Source organism: Theobroma cacao, chromosome 2 (assembly GCF_000208745.1).
Source record: "Theobroma cacao cultivar B97-61/B2 chromosome 2, Criollo_cocoa_genome_V2, whole genome shotgun sequence".
NCBI lineage: Eukaryota > Viridiplantae > Streptophyta > Magnoliopsida > Malvales > Malvaceae > Theobroma > Theobroma cacao.
Window position 1 is genome coordinate 926,058 of NC_030851.1, and position 15,448 is coordinate 941,505.

The 15,448-nt window shown below is 33.3% G+C and overlaps 3 protein-coding genes across 6 annotated transcripts; 2 read left to right on the top strand and 1 right to left on the bottom strand.

Moving 5' to 3' along the window:
• On the top strand, positions 1,008-3,106 carry LOC18607129. The gene is made up of 3 exons (XM_018116028.1): positions 1,008-1,187; positions 1,993-2,263; positions 2,816-3,106. Exons 1-2 carry the CDS (start codon positions 1,112-1,114, stop codon positions 2,226-2,228), a joined length of 312 nt encoding a protein of 103 aa, XP_017971517.1. The 5' UTR covers positions 1,008-1,111; the 3' UTR covers positions 2,229-2,263; positions 2,816-3,106.
• LOC18607130 (KH domain-containing protein At1g09660/At1g09670) lies at positions 3,699-7,102 on the bottom strand. Of its 3 annotated transcripts, none has more exons than XM_007041136.2 (8): positions 6,962-7,102; positions 6,715-6,838; positions 6,267-6,352; positions 5,766-5,905; positions 5,421-5,555; positions 5,227-5,343; positions 4,393-4,536; positions 3,699-4,309 (listed from the first exon to the last, which is right to left on the bottom strand). In XM_007041136.2, the coding sequence occupies exons 2-8, from the start codon at positions 6,816-6,818 to the stop codon at positions 4,151-4,153; spliced, it is 885 nt and encodes a 294-aa protein (XP_007041198.2). In that variant the 5' UTR covers positions 6,819-6,838; positions 6,962-7,102; the 3' UTR covers positions 3,699-4,150. The 3 variants fall into 3 exon arrangements, with proteins under 3 accessions (XP_007041198.2, XP_007041199.2, XP_017971516.1); XM_007041137.2 differs by having other exon boundaries at positions 6,715-6,841; positions 6,962-7,096; XM_018116027.1 differs by lacking the exon at positions 6,962-7,102 and having other exon boundaries at positions 6,715-6,868.
• LOC18607131 (regulator of nonsense transcripts UPF3) lies at positions 8,839-15,261 on the top strand. Of its 2 annotated transcripts, none has more exons than XM_007041139.2 (13): positions 8,839-9,265; positions 9,841-9,947; positions 10,320-10,415; positions 10,510-10,629; positions 10,760-10,839; positions 11,281-11,394; positions 11,834-11,981; positions 12,177-12,250; positions 12,599-13,040; positions 13,268-13,360; positions 13,470-13,582; positions 13,681-13,734; positions 14,497-15,261. In XM_007041139.2, exons 1-12 carry the CDS (start codon positions 9,126-9,128, stop codon positions 13,717-13,719), a joined length of 1,566 nt encoding a protein of 521 aa, XP_007041201.2. In that variant the 5' UTR covers positions 8,839-9,125; the 3' UTR covers positions 13,720-13,734; positions 14,497-15,261. The 2 variants fall into 2 exon arrangements, with proteins under 2 accessions (XP_007041201.2, XP_007041200.2); XM_007041138.2 differs by having other exon boundaries at positions 10,531-10,629.

Consider the following 15,448-nt stretch of genomic DNA (forward strand, 5'->3'; position numbering starts at 1 on the left):
CACTAATATTATTATTATTATTATATATATAATTAATTATACAAATTATATATTAAAATGTTTTATACAATCATATAAATAAAGTCTATTATAAGTTATAGTAATGCTTATGTATAAATTAAATATATGTATATATAATATATGATTTATTATATATATATATATATATAATTAAGATATAACTTATATGTTATAATATTTTATATTAAAGTTTGTATAAATAATAACTTATTATAAACAATATGTTATAAAATCTAAGGTGATAACTAATAAAGTTATTAAATACAATCATATAAATAAAGTTTATTATAAATTATAATAATGCTTATGTATATGTATATATAATATATTTATACAATTATATATATTCTCATACCATTGGATATTACAAAACATTACTAAGGTGTAATAATTATAACATATTTACTATGTAGGATATTTACTATCATCTATTACAATATTAACATATAACTTATATCATTTAAAATATATAACTTGTAATGTCATATTAATATAGATTTATAAATAAATATATATAACTAATATTAAATTACTATGATTATGATTTATATACCTACGTACAATACCTTAATATATTTTAAATATATTATTAATTAAGTTTACTATCAATTCTTCTTCATATATAGAAAAATATTATATATATGACTATATATATAAATATATAAAAAATTAGTTTGGTTTTTTAGATGGATCGATTCAAAAATTTTAAAACTAAAAATCGACCAAAAAACTAATTGGATCAAATATTTTGGATCAATTGATCTAATGGACCAATTAAACCGAATCATTTTACCCAAATCGTATTTGATTTTGGTGGATAATTGGTCTAAATTGGTTTTGCTCACCCTTACAATTAAGGGACCAACTTGTCATTAAATGGAAAAAGGGCGGGGAAAAGAAGGTAACAACGGAGGGAGAAAGTTCGATTTGAAATAATCAAAATTTACAGGGGCCAAATTGCAAAAAACAGCGTCTTTATCAGTGACAATTTCGAAAAAAAAAAAAGAACCAAAATTCGCTTTGTAGGCCGCAGAAGACCGATTCCTCTTTCTCTGCCCAGCGAGAGAGAGAGAGAGAGAGAGATTAGAGAATGACTGAAATTTCAAGACGTAGATCGCTGCGTTTTCTACTGCTTTTCGCTTTAGTTTCTCTACAATTCATTTCAGGTTTCATTCCTAGATCGCTTTATACTCTATATTTTGTGTGTTTGTATTTTTTTTTAGATTTTTTAATTGAATTTTCAAATTAGTTTGGTCGAAATTCCGATCCTTAATTGCATGAAAATCGAGTCTATTTGTATTATTAATTTGCGCTGTTTATTTGTTCATCGAGATCGCGAATCTCCCCTTTAGTTTTATTTAATTGATTCGTGGAAGCTCTCTTTTTGGCTGCTGTGGAAATTAGCATTGAATTAACATAAAAATATAGCATTTTTTTCCCTTTTTGGGGGAGGGGGGAGAGTTTTGGAAAGGAAATTTTTTTTAATTAAATTTTATAACTTTATTGTTTTGCTTTTCACAAGAAATTTTTACCTATAAAGTTAGATTTTTTTTTTTTTTACTTTGAAGAATGAATTGAAAGGCATATGTAATATCTGTAATTTCAAATTGCTATTATGATTGTTACACTCTGTAATAAATCTGCTTGTAAGCGGAAAAAGTTGGCAATTAGGATTGGATCAAGCTTAAGTTGTGATTCAAACTCAGCCTAATTACTCTCATTTCCATGGAATGTTGGGAATTCATGCATAGCTGATCTAGAACTTTGTAGTTTTGTTGCATACATCGTTAAGGGAGATGGTTCCGTATCCCTTATTATTTGAGTACTTGGTTGTTTAGCTTTAGTTGAACCATTTTGCAGCTGAATTTGATTGGAAGTCTGATTAAGTTGCTGTGATGGACTTTAAAGTAGAGATTGTTCTTATCGCTGCTTAGCAAATTATTGAAAGTGTTAATCAATTTTTCCTTTCAGGTTTTTCTGATGACTCTACAAGTTCAAAAAACAGCTCAAAGACCAAGTCTAATGCGAGTAGTTATACTGGGACCAAGGTAGTCCTCATATTGCTTGGGGTTGTTGCAGTAGGGTTGTTTTCGTTTTTCCTTTTCAAGTTATGGCAAAAAAAGAAACGAGATGAGCAATATGCTCGTCTTTTGAAGTTGTTTGAAGAAGATGATGAGCTCGAGGTTGAACTTGGCCTTCGGGACTGACAGCATCATTGAAAGCTATGCTCATCCTGTTTGAGGTGTGTACTTAAACTGCCTTTCTGGTCCTCAATTATGGAGATTTAATTTCAACCCTTGTTTTGTTTGTAATAAGAAAATAAATTTCATTATCCATGTTATGCTAGTAGTGAACACTATAATGGTTGAACTTAAATGTGCAAAATTATAATTTATGGTGACATTGTAATCATTTACACTGCTCTAGAACTTCGGGCTTCACTTTGTTGGGCAGTCCCCATGCATGTCGAAGTCTGACACTCAAGTCTGTATCCCTGTGCGTCTGTGTCTATTTCTCCCCTCTCTATGTACCTATCCATGCAACATAGTAGCAAATAGAGAAGTTGGTGGCAGCGAGACTTAATGCCATCATTGCAGTGTAATGTGGACCTTTTGTTCGAATTGTTTGGCTCTTGAATTTAAGACTGCTTCATGTTGATTCTTTTCAATAGATACCTTATGCAATGATTGCTCTTATCTGATCATACTCACCATTTCGATGTTTTATTGCATCTATCCTCCTTTTTGTTTATTCTATTAACTGTTAACACGAGTTTCTTGCTCTTGATTTGCAGGCTGAAATGGCATCAAAGGGTTTTGTTGTTTAGAAAACTCATTTGTCTGGTGATCAAAATCAGGATTTAGGCATTATCCTGTGGTGAGGTCAGATAATTTTTCAACCATAAGTTGTAGTATTTGTAATGATATATTCAAATGAAATTTCCTCTGAATTTAAGTTTTGTGCCTACGTAGAATGGGGATGGTACCATTTTGTACAAGATGTTTGAAGAGTGTTAATTCTCTGTTTGTAAAGAATGATTTTTATATTCATTTGCATTCTTAAAGATATAGATATGTTTATGCTATAGGGGTTGGTTCTCCATTGTTCCCTACCTGCTAGCATTCAATGAGAAAATAAGTAGTTAAAAATTTACCTTAATCTTACAATTGCTTGTGGCTAAAGTGTGTGCCATACAAGGGTTGAAGCCTGAAGCCCTCATTTTGAGTTCCAAGGGAGAGGAATTTTTTGATTAAACCACCACGAACACTTTCTGTCAAACGATTCTGCTTTGTGTATTTGTTTAGAAAGGACACCGATGAATGTATCAATCAAAGATTCACTAGTTACCGTGTATTCCCTGCAGGCAACCTTCAATCATTGAATTCTTAAACTATGGTGTATATCACAATATAGGTAAAATATAATGGTAAAAGAAAGGCAAGAGAACTCAACATATTGAAATTTTGAAATAGCAGCAAAAAAGAAGAGAAATCAGGTAACACTGCCCTGAACCAGAAGGTACAATCAGAATCAGTTAGAGAGCTGGCTCATAGCTCACAATTTCAGTCCCCATGAAACAAATTCCTACAAGCATCTGCCATAACCATTTCTTTGCATGAATGGATGCATAACAAGTACATATAAACCAGTTATGTTACAGGCAGAGACATACATAATAAACAAGATAAGAGAGAAAATACTTATTATTAAGTCAAAATACAATACAATGACCAATCGTATCTTATAATCAAGGGCATGCATATATAGAGATATGCATAAAATATTGGAAGATTGTCAGTGCAAAGAATCTTCGAGTACAAGGTTACGAGACCCAGAAGCAGAAAGAGCACGGCTAAAGTAATTAGGGAATAGGTTATTTTTTAACTAATGAAGTAGGGAAGTAAACCTTATGGGGAATGATACATGAAAGAACAGGAACCAATGAAGAAGATGATAACCGAGATGCAAAACCATTATGGCCAAAAACTGACAGGAGTTTGACTATCTCTTCCTGACTCAACCTCCCTAAGTTATGGTGAAATTAATCCGTCACAAAGCCATCAGGATTTTCATTTAACCGGATGCAGTGAACCGGCAACAAACAAAGATTCATCGTCAATGTATAAGGTCATATTCCTGTCTTGGCTCGTTTCATTCCTGTACTGTTAAAAGGCGACATACTTGGGCTCATACTCGGGCTCATTCTTGGGCTCTCTTCTCTCAATGTACCATTTAGCAAAGCCAACTCCCTAAGCTGTTGTTTTTTATAGTTATCCAAGGATTCATCCTGAAGATGGTAGAAAGGAAGGAGTTAGAACATACAGAAAAGGAAGGGTAACATAAAAAACCACAAACTGGTTTTCTTCATACCACAGGCTTCAGAAGGTTCTCTAGTATTGCAACAGCATAGTCCAAACGAGAATTTATCATATCCTCAGGAAATTCAGCCTCCACCAACACATGCAGTGGCTCGTTAAGGTGCTCATATCCAGGCTTATCCTTTAGTTTCTCTTCCTATAGAAAAAGTCAGCAGCCAATTGTGAGACTTTAAAGGAAGTATAAAGGAATAGCAAGAGAAGCACACATCAAACGAAATGACAACTTAAAAGAAGAACTTGATCCTAGAAGTAAATATCAAGATGATAACTTCAGTTCAAGATTGCAAATCCTTTCTATACTCTAAATTTCAGTCCTATATGCATTTCACTTAGCTAGCAATGGCCTGGCTTTAATTATGTCAGAACTTGCTTATGCATGAGTGTATTAACAACAAGTTACTTTATTTAGTAGAAGCGATCATTGTATAGATCATAATAGTTCCTAGTGCTAAAATTGAAAAGATCAAATAAACATAATACTGAAGTTTGCTGTAAAATGTCAAATGCAAATGGAGACGCACCATCACCATCATATATGAACTAGACGAGCAATTTTCACATCACCTACAATTTAAAATGGCCTTACTTTAGAATATGTATTGAAATGAAAGATATGTAAATTAGGATATTACACTCCGAAGACTAGCCCAACAATCAGCCACACTCCAATTTGCAAGAGAAAGCAGAACACACTCAATTATAATCAGAACCTGTATAAATGACTGAGCAAGAAGCAGCTTAAGACTCAAACCTTTAGTTCATCCCAAGCTACATTGCATTACCAAAATTACATGTTGAAAATAACAGAATTCATGATTGACTTTACCTTTACAGAATCCTTGACAGATCCTTTGCCTCTTATGTACACCCTACACTCAGTCACGGCTTCAACTCTCTTCAAGGAGTTTCCTCGTGGTCCTAATATTCGGCCAACAAAATTATACTGCAAAGCCTCTGTGTCAGAACTATTATTTTAGAAGGAAGTAAACCAAAATTTACTCAAAATTCAACATAACTTACACTTGGATATTTATCCACAGGTACATCAAGTCTAACAACTCGCTTTACAATTGGTGTTGTAGGGACTCCAGGCAAACCAGGCCAACCCATTGATGCAGCTTGAATTGGAACAACTCGTTGCAGATGCCCATTTTCCTGAAGCAAGATAATTTCATTAATGAGAATTCATTTTCCTCTCATATAACATTAATGAGAAGCAAATTATTAATCTTAACAATAATTCATATCGGGGACCCATAACAAGGAAAATGGAATTTCTTAACCTGGTAAGCAATTACAAGCTTTTAAATAAAAAAATTATTTAAAAAACAACATGGTGTGTATAGAACCATTAAACAGCACTACCTCTGTTTGCATTACAGACCATCCCTCCAAGTCCATCTGTCTCCCATTGGGATGTTGGCCAAGTGACCTAAAAGGACTATCATGTTCAAATCTCTCATGATCCATAAAACTGGGATTAACACCCGATACCCTTCTTATCTCTGCAGTGACATGAGACAAAGAAAAAAGTGACTTGATATGTTGGCCGATATATAAATTACCTACAGCAGGAAAGGTCATCATTTGTGGTTATGTTTGCCACTTGTGATTATGGATCTATGGAACAGTCTAGCAGATTGAATCTTATATTTAATTAGAACAAGAGTGTAAATGGTAACTTTAGGCACAAGATTTGACATCCTTGAGAAGTGTGTAATGTAATATGTAGTGATACAGATTGTTTTATTCCTAGAAATGCTGTCCATTCAACCAAAAAACAAACACACCAATGTCTAATGATACAAACCATAACTGTTAATGAATCTTATAGGGCCGAAAAAGGAAAACAGAAGATTCAGTAACCTTGATTAAGAAGCCTGGTGCATAGAGGCAGAACTTGAGTAAATGGTACCAACTTCTGTTTCTCTGCCAATAATTCAGCTAAATACCTGCCATTGTTACTTAATTGTAAGATATCATTGAAGATAACGATAATACAGTAAGACTGGAGCTAGACAATACAAAATATATAAAGCACACACATACAAATATGTGCATCTACTTAAGCAAAAACAGAACCATCAATTAACAAACATAAGCTTTTCCTTAAACCATCAAATTACAGAAACAAACTATAGCTTTTCCTTGAAACCAACTTCCAAATCCCACATCAATCAGAACAAGGAACGCTCAAATTATTAGACCAATCAGACAAAAACCCATCAATAATTAGAGCAAAACTTAACCAAGAGAAAAACAAAAAACATGGGATTGGATTGATTGAGGTAACTTCAAAAAAAATAAAGCTGACCTTTCACGATCTGTAGGAAGAGAAGAAGGTCTGTGAGGAGAAGCAGGAACGCCAGAAGGCGAGTACTGAAAGTAACTCCCTGGTGGGATTCTCTCTCCCATCATATACTCACCTCCCCTTAAGCCTGCTTCATTCATTCAACATAAGAAAAATTCTTCAGAGTCAACAATCCAACGTACACCCACATATATATAGATACCACATATATATTTATATATATAAAGAGAAAGGAAAAGCAAGAACTTACTTTGATAAAGGAGAAAGGAGAGAGAAGAGTGGCAGATGAAGGAGCTAAGCAAGGAGAAAAGGGGGGCAGAGATGCAAAGTCTGCTACCCTCTTTATGTGGAGAAGAGTGTCAATGAGAGACCGAAGCCCTACTCCAAGAGGACTCTTTGATGCCTTGTTTCGCTCTATTTATACCCTCTCAATTTTTTACCACCACTTTTTTTATTTTCACTTTTTCCATGCACCTTATTATAATATTCAACTTGAAAAAAAAATATTTATTTATTTTTTATTTTTAAACACCCAAGATCTTGCAAGATTTTATATATATATATAGAAAATTTAATTGACAATTAATTTGGAGATCAAAATTTGTTTGACCTATAAAAATTTTAATGCAATTATCTTTCCAAGAAGAAAATGATTAAGCTTTGTGTGCAAAAATTTATGTACAATTAATGGTATCTAATGCTAATAATAATTAGATATATAAAATGGATTTAAAACAATGTTTATTAGAATTTCATTTAATTTGATATAATTGAATCAAATGTAACATATCTAAACATGAACATTCTCATTCTATGATTTTTTTTTATCAATAATACAAAATAAGTATATAAGTATAATTCTACTTTGTTACATATGCCTTATATTTTCATCTCTAAATATTTTTTTTTAAATTTTCATATCTTTATATTATAACTTTTTTATAATATAAATGTTCGATGCTTTTTAATATTAACAAATAATTAATGAGTAATATTAAATTCCGTAAAAAATGAATTAGCAAGTAAGCTTTAATTAATATTTTAGTTTAGTCTATACACCTACAAACTAGTTTAGCCCCAAAAAGGAATGCCATGAACAATTAGCAAGAGATTTGTCTAAATTTGACTATTAATATTATATTTCTAGGATTCCATTCATCAATTTTCAACCTTGACTATTCAATAATTTTCTTGGATGCTTAAGAATATGCTCTATTTTTTTAATAATAAGGATATTAAAAAAATAAAGATTATATTTTTTTAATACTAAATAGTTTGTTGATTTTTTTTTTAATTTCAAAGAAATTTATTTGTGAATAACTTTCAAAAGAAAAACATTTATTTTGTAATAATTATTAATCCAACCAATCCCTTTTATATATGTCACATGAATCAAAATATGAAATGATTGATGTTAATTGGTTGAAATGATAGATATTTTGAAGCTTTTCTAATATATATATATACAAAGCAAATGTATGTATTTATGCTTCTTCTTTTTTTAAAAAAATTAACCAATATATAAAGATAAAAAAGAAAAAATTTTCTATTAAAGAAAAAAAGCTTAAATAATAAAAATATATGTATATTTATACATTAATTTTTATTATTTTATTATATCAAAATAAACTATTATCTTTTTATTTGTATTCAATCAAATTATTAATCGTAAGAGTATTAATAAATATTTTCTATACACGTGACATATAACATAATCTGACAATATGATTAAGTAATATATTTTATATAAATTATCATTTGATATATTTCACATTAATTATCACGTGAGTTATTTAAATTGTCATATCATATTTTATTTTGAATAAAAATATTAATTGATAATGGTTAAATTTAGGTTAAAATTGAGAGTTTATGTATATATAAATTAAAAAATAAAAATTTAATTTATGTATTATGTAAAAATAAGAGTTTAATTGCATAAATAAATATAGGTAAAGACTTTATAAGAATTTAAACCCAAAAAAAAAAAGGCATGGTGCGCACTGCGCACATGTGTAATATTTAGCGATTCAGGCATAAACTTTGGTGCTAGATTTAATTACAGTCTTTAAATATATAAAAAAGAAAAAAGAAAAACCCAAAATATAAATAAAAACCTATCTTCCCTTAAAATCCTTTTTCATTTGTCTTAATTTATTCTGACGTTTGCTTCTTCTCTGTAAGAGTCTTGCATGGCGATTTGGGCTTCAATTCGCAAAAATTAGGGCTTCGCTAATCGATCGATTTGCCAACTTTGTTTTAAATAAGATGTGATCTCACAGTGGTTCTCGCGGTTTTTTTTTTTCCTTCTTCGAAGCCAAGATTTTATCAAGGACAGTCGGTCAAGTGGTTTCTTTTTTTAGAGGGGGGGATATTTGGGGTTTGGGATTTCTAGGGTTAGGGTTTTGGAAGGCATGAAGGGGGCTTTGGATCGAACTAAAGTGATTCTCCGCCACTTGCCGCCGGCTATTACGGAGGCCATGCTTGTCGAACAAGTCGATAGTGCTTTTTCTGGCCGTTACAACTGGCTCTCTTTTCGTCCCGGGAAGAGCAGGTGGGTTTTTAATTTTCCTTTTTTTTTCTTGAATTATATTCTTAATTGCCCTTGTTTTTCTATGGTTTTGTCAATGGGGTCTCTCTCTCTCTCTCTCTCTCTCTCTTTCTCAACTGTATTGTATTTTCCTTTATGGAAGGGTTCTAGGGAGTGTTGGTTTTGCATTTACTGTATTATTACTGTTTTTAGCACTGACAGTGGTTGTTTGTATAAGATATTTGTTCTTCTATGTATTACTTTGGTTTCTCATTAGGAGATTTTGTGATTTTGGGGATTATTCCTGGTCTCTTGTGAATGGGCATGTGTTGTTTTGCTTTATATTTGGCCTTCTTTTACTTAATTGAAGACTCGTCTCAGTCTCCTCTTATAGGAAGGAGATTGTGTCATGTTCTAGGTCATTTCGATCAGATATGAATAAATCATTTAGATACTGTTCAGAGACTAATTCACCCCGTTGTTCTTGCATATGTTACCATTGTAGTTTTTCTTTAATTTTTCATTACCAGAATTCCAAGGTTAGCATTCAGAAAAGGTATTATCTTATTATAGTTTTACTTTTCGAAATTATTTTGCAGTCAGAAGCATCAGTCCTATTCCAGAGCATACATAGATTTCAAGAGGTCTGAGGACGTGTTGGAGTTTGCAGAGTTCTTCAATGGGCATGTGTTTGTCAATGAGAAGGGTAATTTCTTGAACTTTAAAGACATTGATGTAGCATAGCATACCTTTGTTATCAGCAATACTATTATGAGTTATTTATTCCAACTGGATAAAATTTTTCCTCTTCTCCAAAAGGCTAATGAATCTGATTCTCTCGTTTAACTAACAGCTCAGAAATCTATGAGTTGTTGGGGATGTTAGAGGACCTTCATTGCTAAATAGAAAAAGAGATTTTTGACAGAACCATGATCTAGTATTTTTGACAAGCTTATGTTGGATAACTGATTTTTTTTTTATTAATCTGTTTGCATTAACCTCTATTAAGATGAGAAGCTTGCAATAAACTGATGCTAGACATGGATTTCAAAATAAAACTATTGCTTCTCTTTTTTAGGCACTCAGTTTAAAACAATTGTTGAGTATGCACCTTCCCAACGTGTTCCAAAGCGGTCTTCTAAAAAGGATGGTCGTGAAGGGACTATACTCAAAGGTAATAAGCTAATTTTCTTCAAGTATGATTCAAATGTAAAATATATTTTATGTTGACTTATCTATGCCACTGTTTTCCTGTTCATAAATACAAGTATTTCTTGATGAACATCTAGATCCTGAGTATTTGGAGTTCCTTGAATGTCTTGGGAAGCCAGTTGAGAACCTTCCTAGTGCAGAGATACAATTGGAGAGAAAAGAGGCAGAAAGAGCTGGTTAGTTACACAAAAGTTATTGTGTTGGAAAATTAAAAAAAGAAAAATCTTTAGTGCAATTAAATGACTAAAAAATCGGCATATTTATGTATTGATATTTTTTTTGTTATGCCATTAATGCCCTTTTCAGGTGTACCAAAGGATACTCCTATAGTTACACCTTTAATGGATTTTGTTAGACAGAAAAGAGCTGCTAAGGGCGGATCACGGGTAATATGTTGTAATCCCTATATCAGCATACTTGACTGTAAAATAATGAGCAGTGTTTTGTTTGCTATCATTTATAGGTGTGTTTTGTTACCGAGCTTTAGAGAAGCCAAGTAGGCTTTTCTTTGGTTTGTTGGATATCAAAGTGATTTGTTAGAGCAAATACCATGTTAAAATCAATTAATGGCATCATTATCAATGAGAATGAATTGCTAAAGAGTGATAAAATATTACCTAAGCATTCAATAGTTTTACCCTGTCATCTTTTTTGATGTATTGATATTTGGACAGAAGTAAGATTTTTTACTTTTAACTTTTGCCTGGCTTTATTTATATTATTAATGCATTAAATTCGTTTCTTAGTTACTTTCAATGCTTTCCTATGAACTACTCGTGCTAATGGTTTATCATATACAGCTTAATTATTCTACTAATTTATGACAGAGGTCACTGTCCAATGGGAAACTGAGCAGAAGAGCTGGTGGGTCATCTGGTGGAACTCCAAGTTCAGCATCATCGAAAAGAGGTTCTGAAAAGAGAAGGGGTTCTACTACAATGGTATGCATATATTTGGTTAATGTAGCCAAAACCATCTAATGGCTTTTGAGTTGACATGATTCTACCCTTTTTTTCTTCTTATATAGTAATGGTGTAGTAATTTTATGGCCAATAAAATATGAGTTAGTTTAACCAGTATGTGTGAAATTGCCGTGCATACATAGCCTTGAAGTAAAATTATGAACATTTGTGGTGGTTCATTAACATATTAGAGTACATTGTGAAATAATTTTGAAAGTTTTGGGAAATAAGATTTCTTTTGTATGTGTAACTTAGATGATGACATTTACAATTGGGTATTTTACTGATTTTTATTTTTTTTCTTTTCGTTTTTAATATTAAATAAATCTAGTTTGACTTTGTTTAGATCCATGATGGATATACTGGTGAGATGTTGGAAGTTTGTGGATTATTAATACCTTGTCTTGTATGGTGGCAGTATGTTCTGAGGGATAGTTTGAAAAATGCAAGTGGCAAAGACAAGTCAACTTACATTTTGGTTTCTAAAAGGGATGAGCAGCAACTTTCTGATAAGCATGTTGCTTTAGCTTCATCTATGGGAACTGAAATATCTGAAGAGGAAAGTGGTATGGGTGATAATGCATAAATGCCCATTATAAATCATTCTAATTTTTCCTTCCTTTATTTAATGAGCTATTATTGTTTATTATTACTTGTTATGCTTTAGCTGGCAACGCTACCAGGCAAAGAATTTTTGGTTTTGTGGTTGCATTCTCATGTTTCATGTCTCCCATTTAAATTTCTCATTCCCACTTTTCCAGGAGTTCCTGGAATTACTGATGCTGTTAAGAAGAAAGTTCTGCTTCTTAAAGGGAAAGAGAAAGAAATTTCTCCTGTGAGTCTCTTGTTCTTCTATATTCTCATGTTCTAGCGGCTCTACCTTTCAGTCTTGGTCTATGCTCTCATTCTTCATTCTTTGTACCGATGGAGGCTGGGAGTAAATTCATAGGGTACATTTGTGCATACTCAGGGAGAAGGGGAGAGTAGTTTTAGGGGTGGGGGGGGGGGGGGGTGGTAACTTGTCGGAGAAAGGAACAGGGCTCCTCTCATTATATAGTTGATCTTGTTGCTAATGGACACAGTGTTGGCACGGTTTGGAATCAGTCCATATGGTCAGCAGTATAGTTCTCTAATTGCAATGTTGTGGAATGTTACATTCCTTACGAGCTTATTCTTTGCACAGGTGGCTGGAAACGTGTTGCATCAACAGAATGCTACATCTCCAATTAAAACTATACTTGGTTCGACTCCTACCAAACAGAACTCACGACGTGAAGGAAGAATGATTAGAGGCATACTTTTAAACAAGGATGCTCGTCAAAATCAGTCTTCTGGGGTCCAGTCGGAGCAGCAAATTCGGACCTCAAATTTGGAAAAGGACAGACGACCGCCACGGCATTCACATTCACATTTAGTTTTGAAGGATACAAACACTGCTTCAGATGACAAGGTTGTTGGGAATGACTTGCATGGTAGTGAGAAGCCAGAAAGACGTTGTAGAAACAAAGATAGACCAGATCGCGGTGTGTGGACCCTCCGCCGTTCTGATGGATCATATGCAAGTGATGAGTCCATGTCATCATCTGCTTCTCAATCTGCGCTGATACCTTTAGATCCTCTAGAAGGTATGGATATGTTAAATCTCTGGTATTCTTTGTTCTGTGGGAACATCATTGCCCTGCAGATTCTCCACAAAGTGGAGTTGGTTGCTATCAAGACACAAATGCAAATTCAGACTTGCATACGATTGCATTATGTGCTCATGCCTCAGTGAATAGCAACAACCAAAACTGAATTTTTCCTTTAAGGAGAATATGTTTTGATGTTTCTTTATGTGCATACAATTGTCCAGGGACTTATGGTGATACTAAAGTTGATTTGTCAAATGTACGGTCTGTGCAAGTTAAAACTGTTGGAAGTGGACGCAACAGTTCTTTAGATAATGGTTAGTTTTGATTTTGGAAGCTGAACAAACTTTGTGTTCGTCATTTATTTGTTTGTAAGTTTACCATTTCATCAACTTCTTTTTCTTTTTTTTTTTTAAATTTATGCAGGATCCCATAATAAACATGTCAGCCGTCGTGGAGCTGTTGCCGATGGATCTTCTGTTATGAGTGATGGAAAACCTGGAAAAAGAGGCTGTGCTGCTGGCTATGGTTCTCATGAGGTGATTAAAACTATGCTTGGATATCAGATTTGTTTATTTGTCTTCTGCTACAATTTTTACTGACCAAATATTTTGATGTTTATTTTCTAAATTTGCAGAAACAAGTCTGGGTGCAGAAATCGAGTTCTGGTTCTTAGTGAACCTTTAAAATGGTAAGCATTTGATTATTGTCAACTTTGTGGTTTACCAATATTCATTTATTTACTGTGATCAGAAATGGTTGGCCAATATCAAGCTTAAAAATTATATAGCAGTTTAGACTACCAATAAATATTTATTCATTGAAAGAAAGGATGAATGGTAGAAAGTTTTCAGCATTGGCAATCCTGGTCTTGTATATAGTGGTGTTAGGAGATTGTTGGTAGCAAGCTAAAGTATCAGCATTGGTGGTGGCAGTGAGCCTGATGGTAGTTTTGGTGGCGATTGGTGACGGCAAGATAAGTTGTAGGTGAGAGAACCAAAAGTGTGGACTTGTCTACAGTGTTCATGATGGCCATATTGCTGCTAATGGGCGTATTGGCGATGAAATGATGTGCGTGTTGATCTTATCATGATATTAACATTCAGATTCACCAATCTCAGTTAAGAGTATAAAATCTGCCTGAATTGATTCATCTAAGTATAATCTCTTTCTCTTAGTTGGAGTAACTTTTGGTGTGTTGAATGGGATTGTTACCTTCGTAGTTGATTTAAATTTGCCTACATAACTGATCTCTCAAGTATCGTGAGGAACGATAGGTTTTACTTTCCATTTTGTCACATGAAAGATAATTTCAGGGTAAGAGTTGTTGGAAAAAGTTTCTAACTCACTGCATGCTCTACTGCATTCTGTTTTGGTTGTTCAATTTTAACATTTTTTCTTCCATGGCTTTTGTCAAGGTGTGTATTGATTCTCATTTAACATTATTTTGCAGCAAATTGCTTAGTCACATGAATATCGAGCATGCATTTGCTTTTTGCTGGAGGCTGTCTCGTTTTGCATAACCCATGATCAGGTGTAATCAATGTTTCAGCAGCAAAGTAGGGGAAGAGGTTCAGTTGACCTAGAGGTTGCAGATACCATTGTAATTAATACTTGGTTGGTTGAAGGAATCCCAATGTTAATACTTGGTGGATTGAAGAAAATCTTGATCTTAGTCAAAGATGGGTCGGAATAGAAAGGAACAAGAAGCAAAGAGAAATAAAAAGTTATCTTCTTAGTAATCGCACTGCATCACTGTTTTCATTGCTGCAGGCCATAGTGGATTTTGTCCAGCTGAGGCGCTATGAATCTCCTTTGATTCTTGCCATTGACTCGACTTGGTGCTGGCATATTCTGATTTTATTGGTCGGTTTCCTCCCATAGCTGGAACTGTAAATATAAACGCAGAGCCCTCTACATACTCTCTGCTTTACTGAGTTATCATACGTGTCTTGTTGAGCAGTCCACCTTCTGTGTAGACTCAAGTTTAGCATTTGTCTGTATGGGTTTGTCCTTCGTGCAGAAGAGAAGGAAAGCTGGGGGAAACTTTTACCAGCCTGCAGCTTGTTTTGAATCATGGCGGATTTATGTTACTAGGCATTGGAGTGGTTTGGAGGAATGGTAAATTTGTATGTCGGTGGGAACCCATTTTGGTTTTTGTTTTGGCTTGGGTCTTATAAAGTGATATCCACAATGTGAGTGTTAATGTTTGCTGCCACTTCCATATGAATATGTGATTGCTCAACATTTCTAGCAAATATTGTTTGAAAATTGGACGAAGTTTCTTTCTAAAAGAAATACCCTTTCTGGCCAAGAAAAAGGGAAGAAGGGAAATCAGCCTAAGTATCTAAGTGTCAATGTGCGTTCTTCGATCTTAATATTTGTAACAGGATTTCTCACATTAG